At 38.7% G+C, this 22,320-nt stretch overlaps 1 protein-coding gene across 1 annotated transcript in view; it reads right to left on the bottom strand.

Moving 5' to 3' along the window:
• Hmbs (porphobilinogen deaminase-like protein l(3)02640) overlaps positions 1–22,320 on the bottom strand; it is a 38,466-nt gene that overhangs the window by 7,770 nt on the left and 8,376 nt on the right. The window contains exons 3-4 of the mRNA XM_067151310.2: positions 9,108–9,291; positions 2,382–2,467 (exon numbers count right to left, since the gene is read on the bottom strand). Coding sequence (XP_067007411.1) covers positions 2,382–2,467; positions 9,108–9,291 — 270 coding nt within the window. The remainder of the gene's footprint in view (positions 1–2,381; positions 2,468–9,107; positions 9,292–22,320) is intronic.

The following is a 22,320-nucleotide window of genomic DNA, read 5'->3' as shown; positions in this document are numbered from 1 at the left end:
TAGTAACTGGACTTCCAACCCATCAGCCAGGCAACATTTTATGAAGTTCTTTATTCACTTACTTCCACCTAATGGTACTGGAAAGCTAGGCGGTTGGGCTAGCAGATGCAGTACTACTAAGGAACCCATATTGTATTCGTCAATGATGTACATTTGTGTACAGACTAATTTTTCCCTTTTAATTACCCACAGGACAGTTTATCAGACCTTGAGAACCTAGTTCTGTCCATAGTCAAGAAATAAGCAAGCTTTAGGACTTTCAAACAGCTGTCCATGTCTGTATCTGACAATGTCCATAAATGAGTTGATTTTATAATTACCATATCGACCCGAATCCAAGACAATTTTTATGTAAAAATGTACAACAGTAATAAAAATTGCAGTCATCTTACATGCACAGTCTAACATTTAAAGATTTTTGTGAAGGTCTACCTATATCCCTTACCAACTGTACTGACTTGTGCAGCAGGAAACAAAATGTGCATTGCAGCTGAATTCAAAGTCATAAAATAAATCAAAATTTCTCAAGCTTCAATAATTTTTTCAAGTTTGTGACTTATCATTTATTGTTGCTTGGATTGGCATCATTGTGTTAATCCATTTAGTTTTGGTCTAGTCAGAATGAATTGTGCAGAAAGGAGTGTATTTTAATCACTTCAGTTAAATAACGGGGAACGAGATGATATATACTTCAATTTGCAGGTTTTACAAAGACAAAAAAGACTATAATCAAGTCCAGTGTTTCAAAGTGTAACATATGACTTGGAAGAAAGACAAAGAAAATTTAACAAACTGGTAGGCTTGTTACTGGATTCGTGCAGGAGAAACAAAACTGGGGTTATCCACTTAGTTGCAAAGTTATTAGAATGAAGGTACAGAAGGTGGTGTGAGAATTGACTTTTACACTGCTGGTGCTTACAGGCGCTTGTAATATTTGTGAACGCTAAGAATGACTGCTATTCTGCTGCACCTGTTATACAGTCGGTATGAACGCAATACCTGCAATGACCATGTCACAAAACATTCAAATTTCATAGGTATTTACAGTTCTCTCTATAACAGATCAAAGGTTATGACATCCTCACTAGTATTGCGTAATTATATTCGGACATATATCAGGCTCGTAATATTACGGGTGTAGTAGGGCAGCAGTCATTCTCAATGTTCGGGACTGTGTTTATGATGTCTCATTACAATTCTGCAATGCCTATTGGTCGATAAATTTGGTCTATTAGCGTTACATAATAAAACTGATTTTATTTATTCATGTCAGAAGCATACATTTTACATAGCATAATGGTACTAAATGACATACATATCAAATAGTGTCTGCCCAGAATTTTGCCAAATCAAGGGCATTAGGTGTCGCAGCCATCAAGTCCTCCATTGTGCCTCCCCAAAGAGTGTATGATTTACATTCGGGCGTCCCTGGGCAACGGTGAGGTGTTAACACCGGCTGATCTTTCCAATTCAGAAGTAACATCAATTATTATATAAAACTGATGAAAGTCCACAATATCTTATATTAAAAACAAAACTTTTGTTCTTAGATTAACTTTAGGGCTAATTAAATTATCAAGTTACAGGAGAGCTTAAGAATCTGTAATTACACTCATTCTAAAAGTTTTCTTGTAAAACTTCCCCAAAATTCAGGGTCATCTTATATGCAAGGCTGTTTTATATTTCGGCCAATATGGTAGTACCATATTACTTCAGATGGGGTATAAAAATCAATCCATATCTTGGGAGTGTGATTGAGGAGAAGTTTCAATGTGCTTTTACCTTTACAATCAACTACACTAACAGAGGCAGACACCATGTATGAAGGTGAGTTGTTTGTCCTTGTCTGTTTGTGTTAAGTTTTGCCGTGCTCCTTTCAGTTTTCCCACTACCCACACTGATCTTCCATTGGGTTTATCCTGTAAATAACTATCCTTCCTGTCTTTGATAAGGTAATTTTTTTATTTGCTATTGGCCTTACGTCACACCGACACAGATAGGTCTTATGCGACGATAGGATAGGAAAGGGCTAGGACCGGGAAGGACGCGGCCATGGCCTTAATTAAGGTACAGCCTCAGCATCTGCTTGGTATGAAAACTGGAAACCATGGAAAACCATCTTCAGGGCTGCCGATAGTGGGGTTCGAACCCACTATCTCCCGAATACTGGCCACACTTAAGCGACTGCAGCTATCGAGCTCGGTTTTGATGTGGTACTGTGCATCCTTTCCCATTATATGTACCTGCATTTATTTACCACTACGGATGCTCAAGTGATAGAAAATATTTGTTACAATTATACAGCTCATTATTTATATTAGTGTTAAGGATAGCTTTGGACATCAGCCATATCACAATTACAAATCAACAGAAGTTCTCACCTATAACACTGCCTTCAGGTAATGTCTCCAACGTCTTTCCTTGCATATTAGGATGAAGAACAACAGAATCCCTTGGATCCTCTCTCCTGAAAAATCAAAGAACAAAGCATCAAATAATGGAAAATTTTGAAACCATAACAAAATTATTGCAATATAGGTAGATGAAAAATCATAAAACCTCTAAGAATTTCAATGGCCAAGAATTTCCATCACATCCTGACAATATTTCTCACAGGATAATTTCTTGCAGTACATTTTTACCCAAATGAAATATTAGCATAAAGAGAGCTTCCATCAACTTTCATTACAATGAAAGACAAAATATGGTTGCATTACATACACAAACCAACTTATTGGTCACTGTCAATTTTAGAAGCGTGTTTCAACATTCAGCAATAAATCTATCCATTTTTTCTCTGAATTTTAAGTAAGAATATAAAAAGTAGCTTTTACATTTAAAAAAAAAAAAAAAAAGCTATTTGTTTGGGGCATAAACCTAGAAAGATGTTTTGCCCCTACTTGCACCATGTGAGGAACCTGCGTGTATTTTGTAAATGGCAGAAGTGTAAAGTGTTGAATGTGAGGAAAGGAACATTAAGGACAACACAAACACCCAGTCCCCAGGCCAGGGATATTAATCATTTACAATTAAAAACCCCTGACCCGGCCGGGAATCTAACCCGGAGCCGCCGGGTGACAGGTGGACACGTTGCCCCCTACACATTTTACATACAATTTGATTCATTACTATATGTAGGTTTTCAACACATGCTTTCCATACAAATATTTACAGTATACAGTATATATATAAAATCCCTAATTCTGTCATTCACAGCAATATTGAGAAAATGAGAAGGTTTCAGCAGCTGAAATTGGTACCAGTTAAAGACTATTATGTCTTCTTTACAAGAAAAATACAATGAACCTCTCACAACCATGACTTTTGTACCTTCTTAAGCAAAATACGTTTCTATCAGCAAAATCGTCGCATTTGCCATGATGATGTGGGTACATAACTATATCACTCTTCATGTCAAACTGTGTACATCCTGGCCTCTATTGCCTTCCACAGATATATTTGAGACTCTTAAACTGGTACCAGTTATGGGTTACAAGAACAATGCAATGATGACCATCAAACTTGAACGGTTCAGTGAAAAATACTATCTTGCAATGAAAGTAATGAATCATTTTTTCCCATTCTGGGTTTATGTCTATTGATAAGCACAATACGAAGGTGGTTTGAAAAGTCCGTGCAAAGTCAGAGATGGCACCACCGGCGTATATCGAGGTCATGTTTAGTTAGTAGAATCTCTTGAATGAATGCATACCAAGTTTCAGCCATATTGGTCTATTTCTTTGTTTGGCATTCGTGTGAATCAAGGAAGTTGAGTGATTTTCAAGAAATGGACGAAAAAGAATTTTGTGTGGTGATTAAACATAACTTTATGAAAGGCAAAACGCCTCAGGAGACTAAAGAGAAGCTTGATAAACATTATGGTGACTCTGCACCTTCGATTAGAACAGTTTATAAGTGGTTTCAAAATTTTCGGACTGGCCATATGGGCACAAGTGACGCTGAACGTTCTGGACGGCCTGTGGAGATTACGAATCCAGAAAACATCGATGAAATCCATGATGTGGTGATGGATGACACAAGAGTTAAGGTGCGCGAGATTGCTAGTTCTGTGGGTATCTCAACTGAATGGGCACATAAAATTTTGCATAAACATTTGGACATGAGAAAGCTATCCGCAAGACGGGTGCCGCGATTGCTCACGCTTGACCAAAAACGGAATCGAGTGAAATGTTGCAAGGATGGTTTGCAGCTGTTCCAGAAGAATCCAGAGGACTTTAAGCATCGTTTCGTCACTGTGGATGAAACATGGATACATCACTATACTCCGGAGAACAAACAACAATCTAAACAATGGGTTTCCAAGGGGGAATCTGCACCAAAAAAGGCGAAGACCGTTCCTTCGGCTGGAAAGGTTATGGCGACTGTCTTTTGGGATTTGCAAGGGATAATCCTCATCGACTATCTGGTAAAAGGTTAAAACTATTACAGGTGCATATTATTCATCGTTATTGGACCGTTTGAAAACTGCAAGAAAAACACCCACGATTGGCCCACAAGAAAGTTCTTTTCCATCACGACAACCCACCAGCACACACCTCAGCAGTTGTGGTCGCAAAATTAATGGAAATAGGATTCCAACTCGTTACACATCCCCCCTATTCTCCAGATTTGGCTCCCTCGGACTACTATTTGTTCCCCAATTTGAAGAAATGGCTGGCGGGAAAAAGATTTTATTCAAACGAGGAGGTGATTGCAGACACTAATGGATATTTTGCAGACTTGGACAAATCCTAATATTCAGAATGGATCAACAAACTAGAACATCGTTGGACGAAGTGTATCAGCCTAAAAGGAGACTGTTGTATGTCCTCCGCTCTCTTCGCTCAGCGCCACCCAGCCGCACGCACGCAAGCGTGGATCATTCGAGACTCGACGCGCAGTCTTCAGTGCGCGTGTCTGTTACGTCGTGTGCAGTATATAAGGAGCTCCCTGTCTGTCACTCATGAGGATTCTCCCCAGTGTCCTGCTCCAGAATACACTGAACGTCGAACACGGAGGCTACTCCTCTGAAAAATGTGTCTCGACCAGGTGGACGGAATTCTGGTAGTATGAGGTTTCACCTCAGGTCACTACTCCACTTTCCCGTTCCTTCATCCATGTCGAGCCCCGATGTTGTATGCCACACATCCCCAAGCTCACTCAAGCTCCGACACACACATTAGATTCTCTAATTGTGAACATAGCTTTCATTTAGTACAAGCTTATGAACTCAGACACTTCAAGTTAGAAGGAACTCTCTTCGCTAATCTATGCTAGTGCAAATGATAGTTTACAACTATCACGAACTATATCTTTCCCAAGAACTATCTTTTCAAGATAGCAGTGAGTGTAAATACATTCAGAGTGTACATAGTGTATAGAAACAGAAACTCTCTCAAGATTAATCATCTACTTTGCTTCAAGACAATTTTATGTTTTATTCCTGTACATACTGTAGAATTCTGTGTGAAGCAAATAAATAAGTTGTGTTCCTGTAAACCTCATCTTGTTTAGAACAGAGACTATGTCAAAAAATAAAAAAGGTTTACCCCAAACACATAAGTAGTTTTTTTTTGCATGGACTTTTCAAACGCCCGTCGTATATAGCATCCCACTCAGTGGACACGATCGTTAACATGTTAAGTTTATTTGGTCTGACACCGCGATTAGCCAGTTCAAGTCCTATTCGTTGAAAATATTACTACCATCAGAATTTTGGCCGGCAGGGTAGGGGAGGTAGTGTTACAGAATTTTTAATCACCAGAATGTGTACCAAAAGTTTGGATTTAATTCCAAACCTCTCGACAGTGCTCACATGCAATGAGGGCATATGATTGTGTTAATGGTGATTCATTTTGGACAGTTGTATATAGCTTTCTCAAGAGTACACAGATCAATTGACGTCAAAGTACAACTCCGAGCTACAACTACTCAATATGGTTTGTAAGAAAATACTACAATACCTGTTTTGATTCCATTATTCCATTTGAATGCCGTATAAAACCTGGAAAGTGTCATTTTTATTCATAAGATATATTAATAGTCCATTTAGAATTTCCAATTATTTTATAAATACTACTTTTGACTGTCGAAGACAGGCTTGTGTAATAGTCTTGCATAAATCTTCATTATCTTGTTACTTGAATTTGAGTATTAAAAATGAACAAACATGTGTCAAATCAAATATCATCGTCATCGGCTGATACTCGAATATGAGTATTCATATTTCTCCTGCGATTCTTCCCTGAAGGAAATGGCAGGAGAAATTGCCATTAGCGTGATTTTGTTTAAGGTAGATTGCATCTTGCAAGGAAGTGACCTACACACTATGTTTCCGGGGCTGTTCATCATGGCACATGGAACATGACACCTACGATTTCAGACACCAAAACTGCAACGAACTCCCACGGGCTCAAAAAAAGTTGAGCAGTGCCTTCACAGCCAGTCCGTCTGGCATGACCTCTTCTGCCTACATGATATATATATATATATATCAATTTTGCGTATAGGGAGATAAGATCATGAAAAGGAACACCTAAGAGGACAAACACAATTACATGCCAGTGTGGGAAGAGGAGCAATAGAAAGAGGAGACAAGGACAATCTCCATTTCATATATGGTCACCTTTACAAAGACTGGCTCTCTCCTCGTCAATTCGAGGTCTTCTATATTAATTTCTTCTCAGCCCCTGATGATCTCATTCTGCTTCCCTACTTCAACACTCACTGAGAACCATCTTGACAGATTTTCAGTCTTGATGTGGGAAGTGAAGGTTAAAAAGAAAGCTGGATAAAAACAGGAAAATAGAAGAAACATGAGATAAAGATAAATACAGCTGGTAAAATAATCATAGTTAAGTGATAATATAATAAAAGCTTCTTGACAGTAGAGATGGGCACTATCGAACTAGTTGATAGTTTAAACTATCGTAACAGTCGACTACTTCAAAAAACAAGTCGACTGAATTCACTCGCAGTCCCCGCCATCGATCTCCCCACGTTCTGCTCTCCAGTCAACACAAAACAAGTCGACTGAATTCAGTTGCATATTCCCGTCACGGATCTCTCCACATTTCACTGTCCAGTCAGCACAAAACAAGTAGACTGAATTCAGTCGCACTCCCATCACAGCGATGCGGAAGCGAATGGAACTATCGGCTAATGGTCACTTCGGATGTGTAATATACAGTATATGTTAACTTTATAGGTACCTACTTGATATGGCGATTTTCTCTTGTCGTTTATGTGATCTTTGTTTCATTATATATTTGTTTATATTACGTTATTCATAAATAAGGCATAACAATTATCTAGAAAATATAGTAGTAGCATAGTACTGTTTCCGGCTATTCTAATAAAATTATATCCTGATTGTGTACTACAACAACAAGTTTTACATATTATTGTTAGCACTGTTCGAGAATAGAGCCTCATTGTCGTCTTTCTACGTTTCACTGTCCAGTTAGCATTAGCACCAAGAAAGGCCATTCGTTCGATATTGGTTCACATTAAGGGCTTCTCTCTATTAGTCCCGTGTACGGACGTGTGCGTAAATGGGATTTTAGTCTCTGCAACTGTGAGTTCCTCGATAGTGTGATTGTATAAGTCCAGGATTGCGGTATGCGCCCAAGGAACAGTACTATTGCAGTATTTGCCAGGAATGAATGTAGAAAACCCCATGGAAAACTACATTAAGGGTACGGTATCCGCTGTCAGTGAATGGAATACGAACCTGGGATCTCCGGGTGGTGCAGCTTCTTATTCCTAATGTAAAGCGGAGTGGACTTCTCGGCTGCGAACGTTGGTCCCTTTGAATAAATTTGTAAGTCGCTCAATATAACATTAATTTTGTTCTAATGGGTGTCTATACAAGCGATTTCTAATTATTGGTAAACTGCGTTAAAATAAGTCGAATTCGTAACAGTATGACTCCACTTTTGATAATAATAAGAGAAATACGCACAAATGTGCAAAGAGGTTAACAGTTACTCGTCTTTACTGTACTCACTGATTGATCTTGTTCTTTTTTTGAACTTAAGTATGTGGTAGCGATCACACACTTCCTCTCATAGAGAGACTTTCCACTTTTGATACTGAGAGTTTCGACTGGAAACATTTGAAAGTTTTTCATGGAACGACTGACTACTTGTGTTATATGAATACTTGCAATCGACTGAAATCGTTGGACTATTCAGTCTTCTTGACAGGAAGTAATGAATGCTTTCGTTCGACTGAGAACATTCGACTATTCAGTCAATAATTCGAAGGGACTATCGCCCGAATAGTCGATAGTGTTTTTCAGTCGATAGTGCCATCTCTACTTGACAGACTGATTCAGGGAAATCTATCTATCGTATGGCTTTTAGTGCCGGGAGTGTCCGAGGATATGTTTGGCTCACCTGCTGAAAGTTTTTCCATTTGACTCCCATGGGCGACCTGCACATCATGATGGGGGATTATGAGGGAAGACGGACAAATCACCATCAACAGCATCATCTACCCTCACTCCATATGAACACCGCAGAGAAGTTTGGAATTGAATCCAGGCTTTAAGCATGCAATCTAGTGATTAGAAATTGTATACCACCAACTCTCCTACCCTGCTGGCCAATATTCTGAAGGTGACAATTTCTCGACCAACAGGACTCGAACTGGCTAACCACGGTGTCAGACCATATAGACCTGATGCCTTAATGATCATGGCCATCAGGTAGACTACGGGGGGGGGGGGGGGGAATTAAACATTATATTAAAAAGATAGTACGATATAATGCAAACAAAGTATCACTAAGATACCAAGTTCCCTGAGGAAAGCTAACAGGTGATGATGAAAATAATTGAAAGAAAGTTTAAAACTACAGTATATACTGTATATTTACCGCACATCTAAATTTTAGTAACAATATCGTAATGTCACATGAAGAAAGGCAGACACGTGTCAAATCGTGGAGATGTACGCATTTTTCTCCTTGTTTCAGAAAATATTCAAGCTACCACAGTCTCATCAAAGCTTAGAACCACTACTGCAGGGTCTTTACTATTATGCAAATTGAAAATGAACCATACTTAAAAAAAAAAACTCCTCAAATAAAATTCCAAACACTTACTTGAGAACTGCTCCAATGCACATGCCATCAGGAAGTGTAGTAGGAAGATCTTTTAATGAGTGCACGACAAGGTCAACATCTTTATTTGCCAGAGCAATTTCTAATTCTTTTGTGAAAAGACTCTTCTCACCAATTTTTGGTAAAGGTTTATCCAAAATCTTGTCACCCATTGTTGACATTGTAACTGAAAATGAAAAATTACAGGTACAAATAACAATGATTATTTTTCCAACAGAAAAGCTAACAATAAGATGATATTTTAGCATGTGTTTGTAATATGGATAGAACCAACTTTAAGTGCCTACACATATATATAAGAGTTTTGTCTGTTCATTGCTTAGAATTTGAAAATGATATTTCTGTATCAGTCATGCCCATAGTAACAAGGAAATCCACCTTTTACTTTTCTGTAATTTCTATCTGTCTGTCTGTGCACGCATCACAAGACAACTGCTGAAGAGAATTTAATGAAAATTGGTATGTGAAGCTGGGGGATGAACAACTACAATCTGGGCTATAAATCATTTTATTTACACTGAGTGAAATGGTAGTTTAGGGGGGGGGGGGAAGGCCTAAAATTTAATTCTCAAATATTTATATTATTAGTGGTCCTATCGATAAATATTATATAACTAAAGTTATACAGAATAAAATTTCCGACCATTTATGTTTTATTCACTTTTACCATACCGACTATGATAAGAGTGGTATTTCAGAGTCAGAAGAAAACTAAATGTGAAGGCCTACAATATTGAAAGCACATAACATTGATCAACAATAACATTACATTGACCATAGTTTGTGGTGATGTTCTTTGTCTCTTATGCTGCCACTCAACTCCGATAGATGGGATTACTGCTGTGTACCGAGTGTAACACCCTGATTGAATATTGGCGAGAAATAGCAGGGGAGTTAGGAAGCTTTTTTCTTTAGCATGTTATACCTCTGGTTCATACATTTTCTGATAACGTACAGCTGGTACGAAACATACTGGGTCATCATAGTATTCCAGCTATTCGATCCCTACTCTGACGCGCTGTTTTGAATGAGCAGTGTGCACTTAAAGCAGAGGCTTACTTAGTAGTAGTATGACCTGGTCTAGAATTACAATTTAGGCCTATCCCAAATTATAGCATCACAATTCACTAAATAACTCAAAATTCAACCCCGAAGAGAACCGTTTCTTAAAAAGGGAGTTTTCCTCTTCACTTTTATTAAATTCTACATTCATTTTATTCCAAATTAGCAGTGAAGAGGGAGTTTCTCCTCTGGCTTGGAGGAAAAATTTGCCTCCAAGATAGATTTTTCTGCTGCCAGTGTAGTGAAATGAGATTTTCCGATTCATTGGGTACTCCTAGGAAACACATTAGTTTTTGGCCTGGGATTCTCCACTATTCGATCCCACCCCCCTCGAAAAAAGACGAAGAGTGTTCACGGATCACGGCTGTCTGTGGCCTGGTCATTTCAGCTGTGTAACTTTGGAATGTTAGATTGGCAGCGTAGTTCTGTTCGTTAAAAGTGAGAAAATGTGTGGTTTTTCATTTGAGTGAGTATTTCATATGAAAGCACTGCTTTTACTCGCGCCATTCGTACTGACGTCATTGTAATGACCTGTGTTCATTTCAGTTGGGAAAACCACTAAGACAGCCTTTCTGAGGATGTAAACAGGCAGGTGGAGAATGAGTGTCTGCCATTATAATTAAATTCCCCAACCTGATTGTGACTGACTGTAGCCAAGTGGGCCTATCATTACAATGAAAATTCCCTAACCCAGTCTTCATACGAGAAAAGACGTTTGGTGATTTCTCTGTCGCGTTTCTAGGGTAACGTTAAGAGCTATGCAATTCAATACAGTCTTGCTCACAACGTGTACACTACCTAACCTAGAATTCTGTATACCTTGTAGAATTCCAAGGCGAAGCACAGGTTCATCAGCTAGTATATACTATAATTACGTACAAGTTTTGTTGGGCACTCAGTTCCTAGTTTTCATTTGGAAGGTTTCAGTTGACTTTGCATGCAAAGTTAACGGCAATGAAATGTGCTTTGACTTCCCCAATATCTTGTGTTTTTATTACAGTGACAATAGTTTGTTTTAAGTAACTTTATTATTTTGGAGTGATTAAGTGAATTAGATAATCACAGACTGATAATTACCAACTCATAAAAGTCATTTCAACATATTCAATATTCAGTAAGAGATACCGGTACCAGAAACAAAATTCAACAGGCTTTATAGCAGAGTGAAGTATGAGACTGTGGAATCAGTACAACTTCATTTTCGTAACCATAGGCAACAATATGGCATTACACAGCAGAAGTTTCCTCATAATTACCATAATTCACTTTTTATTAGCATAATATCGTGATTTGTTAGCATTTTTAAGCATTTCATTTTTAATATAAGAAATGACAGAGTATATTGATTGTTGTTCATACATTTGCCTCTATTTCTTTCTTCATTTACATGTAGGGTCCATAAAGTAAACATACAGTACATGTATGAAGTACATACTGTTCAGACTGAGCTCATTTTACTACTTTTACCCATTTGTTTCTCTCCCTTTGGTTGGCAGTACAGTGGAAATGAATGCTGAAATGGCACTCTTCTCTCTCCTCTGTCCACTTTCCCATAAAGCCAGTGACCAACAAAAGTCGTGCGTACAGTACATCAGCTCTATTTAGTTGGTACCTATGTAAAAATGTGTGATGGGGGTCACAACATCTGTATTAGGATAAAACTCGAGAAAATTAGAGGAAAACAACCTGCCAGAAATCTCAGGCAGGGTTCAATTAATTTTTCTATGACAATGCTACCTGATAGCATAGACATGAAAAGGAAATGGTGTTGGTTTGTCAACTGTTAAATAATACTGGTTAAGGCATCTGCATTTCAGAAGAACTGGCATATAAAGTTTATGATAGATACTATAGCAATAAATAAGATCAATGCAAATAACCCTTAGTTCAAATTTTCTGATCACTGATCTACACTACTGTTTAACAAAGAAAACAGCCAATTATCACATAGTATTCACTTTTACTGAATTGTTTAACTTATCAACGTATTTTCACACCAACATAGTTTCAATGACATTTTATAAATTTATATTACAGTAACACCATTATAATTGTCAATGGTTGAGTTATTAGAAGAGAGCAGATGTGGTTGAAATATATTTTTCTCTTTGCATTAGAATGTTGTTCAGTAGTACAGAAATTCATTCTGCAATATAATAAACGATAACAAATTTTTATTTTGCATTCTTTTACATTTTTTGCTGACTGGGGATGATCAGTCAGTATTTCAACTTTCAAAAAGGCTTTAGGTCAATATGTAGCAATGGAAAGCAGAAACAGGTTCCAGGAAGGACATTCCCGGGATCATTAATGATAAGAATTTGAAAGAGTAAAAGTAATACATATATGACTGATAACTTAGCAGTAAGTTTCAATGACCTCTATGAAGGCAGTAAAAAATATCTCCCTGGCCTTGAATAATATTGGTTCGAAAGAAGACCCTTGCCCATCTGAAGAGATAATGTCCAAAATCTAGTCAAGGACAGTTGTGATAAGACCCAACAGTACAATGACAATAAGTACTGCAAGCCTCGGACCTATGGGAATAATGGAGTCCCACTCCCATTTGACACCCAACAGTACAATGACAATAAGTACTGCAAACCTCGGACCTATGGGAGTAATGGAGTCCCACTCCCATTTGACAGGCAAGGGACTCCTTGGAAACAACTTGGCGAATGAAATGGAATTCAATGGGGAGCTATCAATATTAATGGGGCTTATGGAAGAAAGAAAGTAGAACTGGCTGAGTTAGCAAAGAGAATGCATTTGGATGTGCTAGGAGCAAGTTATATTCGAGTACGGAGAGATAACGAGGAAGAGATAGGAGATTATAAAGTGTACTTGATGGGTGTTAGAAAGGGAAGGGCAGAGTCTGGGGTAGGTCTCTTGATCAGGAATACCATTGCACGCAACATAGTTTCTGTTAGGCACGTAAATGAGCGAATGATGTGGGTAGATTTGTCAGTTGGAGGAATTAGGACTAGAATTGTGTCCGTGTATTCACCATGTGAGGGTGCAGATGAGGATGAAGTTGACAAGTTTTATGAAGCATTGAGTGACATTGTGGTCAGGGTCAACAGCAAGGATAGAATAGTGCTAATGGGTGATTTCAATGCGAGAGTTGGGAATAGAACTGAAGGATACGAAAGGGTGATTGGTAAATGTGGGGAAGATATGGAAGCTAATGGGAATGGGAAGCGTTTGCTGGACTTCTGTGCTAGTATGGGTTTAGCGGTTACGAATACATTCTTCAAGCATAAGGCTATTCACCACTACACATGGGAGGCTAGGGGTACCAGATCCATAATAGACTATATCTTAACCGACTTCGAATTCAGGAAATCTGTTAGGAATGTACGAGTTTTCCACGGATTTTTCGATGATACAGACCACTATCTGATCTGTAGTGAACTAAGTATCTCTAGGCCTAGGGTAGAGAAAGTGAAATCGGTCTGCAAACGAATAAGGGTAGAAAATCTCCAGGACGAGGAAATTAGACAGAAGCACATGGACATGATTAGTGAGAAGTTTCAAACAGTAGACAGTAAGCAGGTTCAGGATATAGAAAGTGAATGGGTGGCATACAGGGAAGCTGTAATAGAAACAGCAAGGGAATGCCTAGGAACAACTGTGTGTAAAGATGGGAAAAGGCGAACATCTTGGTGGAATGATGAAGTGAGAGCAGCTTGTAAACGTTAAAAGAAGGCTTATCAGAAATGGCTCTAAACAAGGGCCGAGGCAGACAGGGATTTGTACGTAGATGAAAGAAACAGAGCGAAACAAATAGTTGTTGAATCCAAAAAGAAGTCATGGGAAGATTTTGGTAACAACCTGGAAAGGCTAGGTCAAGCAGCAGGAAAACCTTTCTGGACAGTAATAAAGAATCTTAGGAAGGGAGGGAAAAAGGAAATGAACAGTGTTTTGAGTGATTCAGGTGAACTCATAACAGATCCCAGGGAATCACTGAAGAGGTGGAAGGAATATTTTGAACATCTTCTCAATGTAAAAGGAAATCATCCTGGTGGTGTTGCGAACAGCCAAGCTCATGGGGAGCAGGAAAATGATGTTGGTGAAATTATGCTTGAGGAAGTGTCATAAAGCAGCAGGAATAGATGAAATTAGACCCGAAATGGTGAAGTATAGTGGAAAGGCAGGGATGAAATGGCTTCATAGAGTACTAAAATTAGCATGGAGTGTTGGTAAAGTACCTTCAGATTGGACAAAAGTAATAATTGCACCTATCTCTAAGCAAGGGAACAGTAAGGATTGCAACAACTATCGAGGTATCTCATTGATTAGTATACCAGGCAAAGTATTCACTGGCATCTTGGAAGGGAGGGTGCGATCAGTCGTTGAGAGGAAGTTGGATGAAACCCAGTGTGGTTTCACACCACAGAGAGGCTGTCAGGATCAGATTTTCAGTATGCGCCAGGTAACTGAAAAATGCTACGAGAGGAATAGGCAGTTGTGTTCATGTTTCGTAGATCTAGAGAAAGCATATGACAGGGTACCGAGGGAAAAGATGTTCGCCATACTGGGGGACTATGGAATTAAAGGTAGATTATTAAAATCAATCAAAGGCATTTATGTTGACAATTGGGCTTCAGTGAGAATTGATGTTAAAATGAGTTCTTGGTTCAGGGTACTTACAGGGGTTAGACAAGGCTGTAATCTTTCACCTTTGCTGTTCGTAGTTTACATGGATCATCTGCTGAAAGGTATAAAATGGCAGGGAGGGATTCAGTTAGGTGGAAATGTAATAAGCAATCTGGCCTATGCTGACGACTTGGTCTTAATGGCAGATTGTGCCAAAAGCCTGCAGTGTAATATCTTGGAACTTGAAAATAGGTGCAATGAGTATGGTATGAAAATTAGCCTCTCTAAGACTAAATTGATGTCAGTAGGTAAGAAATTCAACAGAATTGAATGTCAGATTGGTGATACAAAGCTAGAACAGGCCAATAATTTCAAGTATTTAGGTTGTGTGTTCTCCCAGGATGGTAATATAGTAAGTGAGATTGAATCAAGGTGTCAAAGCTAATGCAGTGAGCTCGCGGTTGCAATCAACAGTATTCTGTAAGAAGGAAGTCAGCTCCCAGACTAAACTATCTTTACATCGGTCTGTTTTCAGACCAACTTTGCTTTACGGGAGCGAAAGCTGGGTGGACTCAGGATATCTTATTCATAAGTTAGAAGTAACAGGCATGAAAGTAGCAAGAATGATTGCTGGTACAAGCAGGTGGGAACAATGGCAGGATGGTACTCGGAATGAGGAGATAAAGGCTAATTTAGGAATGAACTCTATGGATGAAGCTGTACGCATAAACCAGCTTCGGTGGTGGGGTCATGTGAGGCGAATCGAGGAGAATAGGTTACCTAGGAGAATAATGGACTCTGCTATGGCGGGTAAGAGAAGTAGAGGTAGACCAAGACGACAATGGTTAGACTCTGTTTCTAATGATTTAAAGATAAGAGGTATAGAACTAAATGAGGCCACAACACTAGTTGCAAATTGAGGATTGTGGCGACGTTTAGTAAATTCACAGAGGCTTGCAGACTGAACGCTGAAAGGCATAACAGTCTATAATGATAATGTATATATGTATGTATGTATGTAAAATGAAGATACATACAAACATTAATCAGACAATTAGGCCTACACTTAATGTGCAGAACAATACCTACCGAGAAGGAACAAGCAAGCTATTAAGAGTGTAATGTCTTTAGTATACCATCTAACACAGACAAAATGTTTAACATTCACAACTCCCAATCCTTGGAAATTGAAATTTCTAATTGCACAGGGGAAATGTCAGCAACTTATCTGTTCAGATAACACTTCTGCACTAAAGCCAAAATTAATTCATGAACAACTTATTTAAATTAGCAGGACTGATAATCTATAGTCTTTTTATAATCGGTATCATCTTTCTGTCTATACTTTTGAATATTAAACTGATACCTACTTCCTTTTTATAACAGGCTAGTTCATGTACTCGTGCTTCGCAACAGAATTCTACATTGTATGCAGAACTGTAGGTTAGGTAGAGTACATGTGAGCAAGACTGTATTAAATTGCATAGCTCTTAACGTTACCCTGGAAACGCGACAGAGAAATCATCGAACGTCTTTTCTCATGTGAAGACTGCGTTAGGGAATTTTCATTGTAATGGTAGGCCCGCTTGGCTACCATCAGTCACAATCAGATAGGGGAATTGCATTATAATGGCAGACACTCACTCTCCACCTACCTGTTTACATCCTCCGAAAGACTGTCTTAGTGGTTTTCTCAACTGAAATGAACACAGATAATTACAATGACGTCAACAGGAATGGCGCGAGTAAAAGCAATACTTGGTCAAATAAAAAACCACACATTTCCTCACTTTTATCGAACAGTACTACGCTTCCATCTTACAATCCAAAGTTCCAGAGCTGGAATGACCTGGCCGCAGACAGCCGTGATCCGTGAACACTTAGTCTTTTTTCGGAGGGGGTGGGGGGGTGAAGTTGAATAGTGGAGAGTCCCAGGGCCAAAACTATACCTTTTTACTAATCTGTTTCCTAGAAGTACCCGGTAAGTCGGAAAATCTCAATTCACTACACTGGCGGCAGAAAAATCTATCTGACTTGAAGCCAGAAGCAAAACCCCCTCTTCACTGCTAATTTTGAATAAAGTGAATGTAGAATTTAATATAAGTGAAGAGGAAGAAGCTCGTTTTAAGAAACGGCTCTTTTCATGGTTGAATTTTGAGTTATTTAGTGAATTGTGGTGCTATAATTTGGAACAGGCCTAAATTGTAATTCTAGACCAGGTCATAATACTACTACTACTACTACTACTACTACTACTACTACTACTACTAGTAAGTGAGCCTCTGCCTTAACAGTGCACATTACTCATTCAAAACCGCGTCAGAGTAGGGATCGAATAGTTGGAATACTATGATGAACCAGTGAGTTACGTACCAGCAGAACGGTATCAGAAAATTATGAACCAGAGGAATGACATGCTAAAGAAGAAAGTTTTCTAACTCCCCAGCTATTTTCCGCCAATATTCAGTCAGGCTGTTATACTCGGTATGCAGCAGTAATCCCATCTATCAGAGTTGAGCGGCAGCATAAGAGGCAAAGAATGTCACCACAAACAATGATCAATGTAATGTTATTGTTGATCAATGTTATGCGCTTTCAATATTGCAGGCCTTCACATTTAGTTTTCTTCCGACTCTGAAATACCACTCTTATCATAGTCGGTACGGTAAAATTGAATAAAACATAAATGGTTGGAAACAAAAATACAAATTCATGAATATATGCGTTATCAAAGCCCGCACGGTAACAATGTATGACATAAATAATCGGAAATTTAATTCTATATAAGTTAACTTTAGTTATGTAGTATTTATTGATAGGACCACAAATTATATAAATATTTGGGAATTCAATTTTAGGCCTTTCCCTAAACTACCATTTTACTCAGCGTGAGTAAAATGATTTATAGCCTAGATTGTAGTGGCTCATCCCCCGATTTCACATACCGATTTTCATTAAATTCTCTTCAGTCGTTTCCTCGTGATGCATGTACATACGTACAGAACGTACATACATACAGACGGACATAAATTACAGAAAAGTAAAAAGTGGATTTCCTTGTTACTTTGGACATGACCGAAGCAGAAATACCATTCTTTTCAAATTCTGAGCAATGTACAGACAAAACTCATATATATATATATATATATATATATAGGACAAATACCCTATACTCGGTTCGGTTTAATTTTTGTCTGTCACACCATCACAAGAAAATATGTGGATTTAATGTTTTAAAGGCTGTGTACATATGTCTATACTGTAAGAATATTATCTCGATACTTCGTTTTTAAATTGGACGGAAGAGATCATATCAAGGCTGTGTACATATGTCTATACTGTAAGAATATTATCTTGATACTTCGTTTTTAAATTGGACGGAAGAGATCATATCAAAAATGTAATCATGCACATGCTAAGTGATTGTTCCATCAACGACGGGTGCAACAGCTTGTGTAGATATACAGGGTGACAGAGTACCGGACGTTTTTTTCAAATGAACAGTAGGCCTTCTCAGTTGGTGCTTAAGGTAAACTGTTTGTGTTTGTTTTAAGAAATGATGAACATCATTCACCACTTGATTAATCACAATCTGGTATGGGAAAATTTTGTCACTCAGTTGGCGGCCATCCTATGTTTTTATGGGTTTTATCGTGGTTAATGCGACGGTGTTGGGGGAGGGTAGCGGGCAGTAATGGAAGTTCCGTTTGCTGACAACCATTCAACTGAAAATGACCCTCATAGCTCATCACTACTGCATTTGGATACTCTTTCATAACAATTTCCATACGTAAAGGAAAGTCTTTTCGGGCTGCATAGCTCTGAGCTGCTGAACCGACATCATTTTATATGGGTGGAAGTGAAAATGAAAATGTAAAATTTTTCTTGCACTTTCGCGGCTCATCCTTAATGCGCGCGCATTCTGACGTGCGGATCAACGCGGGATTCATGAGTGTACCTCCCGCTCTGCCGATGTTCATGCAGGGCCTGGTGGCTGCTTCTTCATAATGTTTCCTGTTTTTTCCCTCTAAGTTTCATCTCATCTCATGATCGTATTGCGGCTAGGAATTGCACCATTGCGATCGACATTGAAATGGCGACGTAAGATTCGCTATGTTGTTATGAAGATTCGCCATTTTAACATAGGTTTCATGAGCGAATACACGGTGTTGCACCAACCACTGCTCCATTATAATAAAATAAGCGATGTACGCTATCCCGCAGCAAACGACGATTCTCCCCTCTCCCTACAACTCCTAACTCCTGCATACTGTTCATTTCAAAAACCTCCGGTTCCCATAAGTCACCCTCCAGGCTATATGTAAGTGCTGTTTCATGTTAGGAGCACAATGCATATTTACTCATGGTTCTTGTACAATGGCAATATTGTTTCATTCTTATATAACTAGTCTTGTAGCTCCTTCCGCAAGTTAGATGTCACTGGATTCGAAGATTCTGAGTTCAAATCCAGTAGAGGTACTGTAGCCATTTTGTTTGAAGATGTAAAGTCCATTTAGATCAGGATATTATATGATGTCAGAGGAAACTGTCCTTATCCTTTTGTGTTTTCACATTTGTATTTGTCTCTTCTTTCTACTGCTCCCTTTTTCCATGCTGACTTATTATGTTCATCCAATTGCGAGTTCCTTATCATGTTCTTACTCTCTATGATTTACAAAATGACTAAGATAATGTTCCGTGTTAATACAACAAAATGAATTAAAACTTAGCAATATGTCACTCTATGGTGTTCCTACTTATCTGACATAAGGTAAAGTAGCAAGTTGAAACAGCATCCAGATAGGCTTAATGGTGTTGTATCAAAATGCTTGCATTCAGTAGCTGATACAATTATTATTATTATTATTATTATTATTATTATTATTATTACCATCATTGTCATAATGTAAGTATTTTGGCCAATGACTGGGGCAGGTACCGAGTATTTTCCTATGAGTGGAGAGAAGGAGAAAAAGACGCTAAGAATACTCATTCAGTATCTGGTTTTGAACGTTGACCTCATATTATAATTCTTCCCATTCTTATCTTGGAGTAGTCTTAACTAGTTGAGTACCCAGATAAGTAGAAATAATATTTCTTGTTCAATTAGATCTGTAATTGAAATATTTGCTGAATATGGCTGACTATGGTCTCATGAGGTTTCATGCCTCTTGCTCCAGATATAAACCCTAAAACTCCCACTAAATGGCTTTTTATTACCTATGGTAGCTGATAAAAGTTTCACATGATGTTCACTAACTTTTAAGTCCGACTCGTTGGCTGAATGGTCAGCGTACTGGCCTTCGGTTCAGAGGGTCCCGGGTTCGATTCCCGGCCGGGTCGGGGATTTTAATCGCTTCTGATTAATTCTTCAGACTTGGGGACTGGGTGTTTGTGTATGTCCCAACACTCTTCCCTTCATATTCAGACAATACACCACACTACCAACAACCACAGGAACACACAATAGTGATTACATCCCTCCATACAGGGTTGGAGTCGGGAAGGGCATCCAGCCATAAAACAGGGCCAAATCCACATGTGCGACGCAGTTTGCTCCCACGACCTTACAAACGTAGGAAAAGCAGTAGAAAAATAGTAACTCTGAACCAAACTGTGGGGTTGTTAATCTTCTTCTTCTTTGCTGCCGTATCCAGAGAAATACAGGGTGACATTAGCTTCTCTACTTTTCTTCCTGCGGGTGTTCCTGTCCCCAGTTTCCTCTCATTTCCAGCCTTTGTCTTTTAGGCCTTCCATTATCTGCGAGGTCAATAATAGACCATTATTTCATGACTTTTTTACTTTCAATTTCTGCTTGGGTAGGCATCCTTTATGGAAATATGACATTTCTGAAGTTTACGATATCCTTATATGGTAATAAAGTAGACAAAATAATACAACCTAAACATTGGCTATAGATAGGTGCTTTGTGTACATCATTGTCAGCTTTATTCAGTCAAATAACAGGAACACAATCCACTCATTCAGAATGGCCATGACTATCAGGGCTTAAGAGGGGCAAGTTACAACACACTGTTATAGCAAGGCAAGTCTGTCCTTTCTGTCAGTGGTTTAACATCATATTTACACATCAAAGGTTTTTGTAGATGCAAGGATGGGAAAGGGCTACAATAGTGTCTAAGCATTTGAGTCATGGTTCTTGTACAAAGCAAGCACTAAATGTAAAGTGATGAGTATGTGAATGTATTACTCTACACAAAAGCATTATGCTTGTAACAAGAACAATTTCCTGGATATGTTTCAAAGGGCTGAAAGACAGCTGCATGAAACAATGTCCTTTAGAAGTGACTGTTCGGGATGCGCCAACAAAGAAGTTGTGCGTAAAGCAACTGACCATCAGCCAGGTGTCTGTACTGCACATAATGCACAGAAAGAAATTGTGTATGTCGAATATTTGTGATTATGATCACTCATCATTATTCTCCACTCCAGCACGCCATGCCTCATCCACCAACTGCAACATTCTGCTGAAACTGCTGTTAAGGACTTCACCACAGGTCTAGTAATGGACATTTATCAAAATGCTATCAGCTGGACCAAGCTTTTCTTAAACAGGTGTTACTCCTCAATAACTCGCCTTTTGTCCTGGCTTGTGATGGGCAGAGCCTAGTCTCCCATATACTGGGCTCAGATTGACGAGTATGATGGTTATTATTTGTCATGAGTATTACAACTCTGATAGTATTTACATAAATGCAATAAAATATTCTGCTAGCACCAGGTTTGAACTTTCAACAAACAGCATAACATAGTGGCTACTGAAAAGTCTGTTGCTGCTTTTTTATACCAGTTAAAACACAGTTTCTGATTGCCATGGAGCATTCCTTTTATATATAGCATAGTTCTATACATTAATTTATTATTACCTCATTACTGTCCCCCTATGGGTGGGGGTGGTAGAATAACACCCACGATATCCCCTGTCTGTTGTAAGAGGCGGCTAAAAGTGGTCCTAGGGGCTCTTAACTTGGGAGCATGGGTTGGCGACTGCAGGGCCCTCAGCTGAGTCCTGGCATTGCTTCAACTTGCTTGTGCCATGGTCCTCACTTTCATCTATCCTATCTGACCTTCCTTGGTCAACTCTTGTTCTTTTCCAACCCTGACAGTATTAGAGTATTACATGTTATGAGTCATTATGATAGCCGTATTGGAGTACAGAATATGTTTGAAACTTTTACATACAGTATTAAAGTACTCGAGGCCTAGGGAGTCTTTCATCTTTACACCCTTCGTGGCCCTTATCTTTCTTTGGTCGATACCTTTATTTTTCGAAGTGTCGGATCCTTTCCATTTTTTTTTCTCTCTGATTAGTTTTATATAGGGGAAGGTTGCCTAGTTGTACTTCCCCTTAAAACAGTAAACACCACCACCTCATGGTGACATCGGAGATGTATTCACGTTAAATTATAAATTGCAGGTTGCATAAATATGACAAAACAGGGGCAACTGATTCAGCCTGTATATCAAAAGTGCTCAGCTGCTTGCCCACTGAGGCTAGCCCAGTGCGGCTGGG

This window comes from Anabrus simplex, chromosome 7, assembly GCF_040414725.1.
Source record: "Anabrus simplex isolate iqAnaSimp1 chromosome 7, ASM4041472v1, whole genome shotgun sequence".
NCBI lineage: Eukaryota > Metazoa > Arthropoda > Insecta > Orthoptera > Tettigoniidae > Anabrus > Anabrus simplex.
The sequence above is the reverse complement of the archived record's forward strand: the minus strand, read 5'-3'. Positions and strand labels throughout refer to the sequence as shown.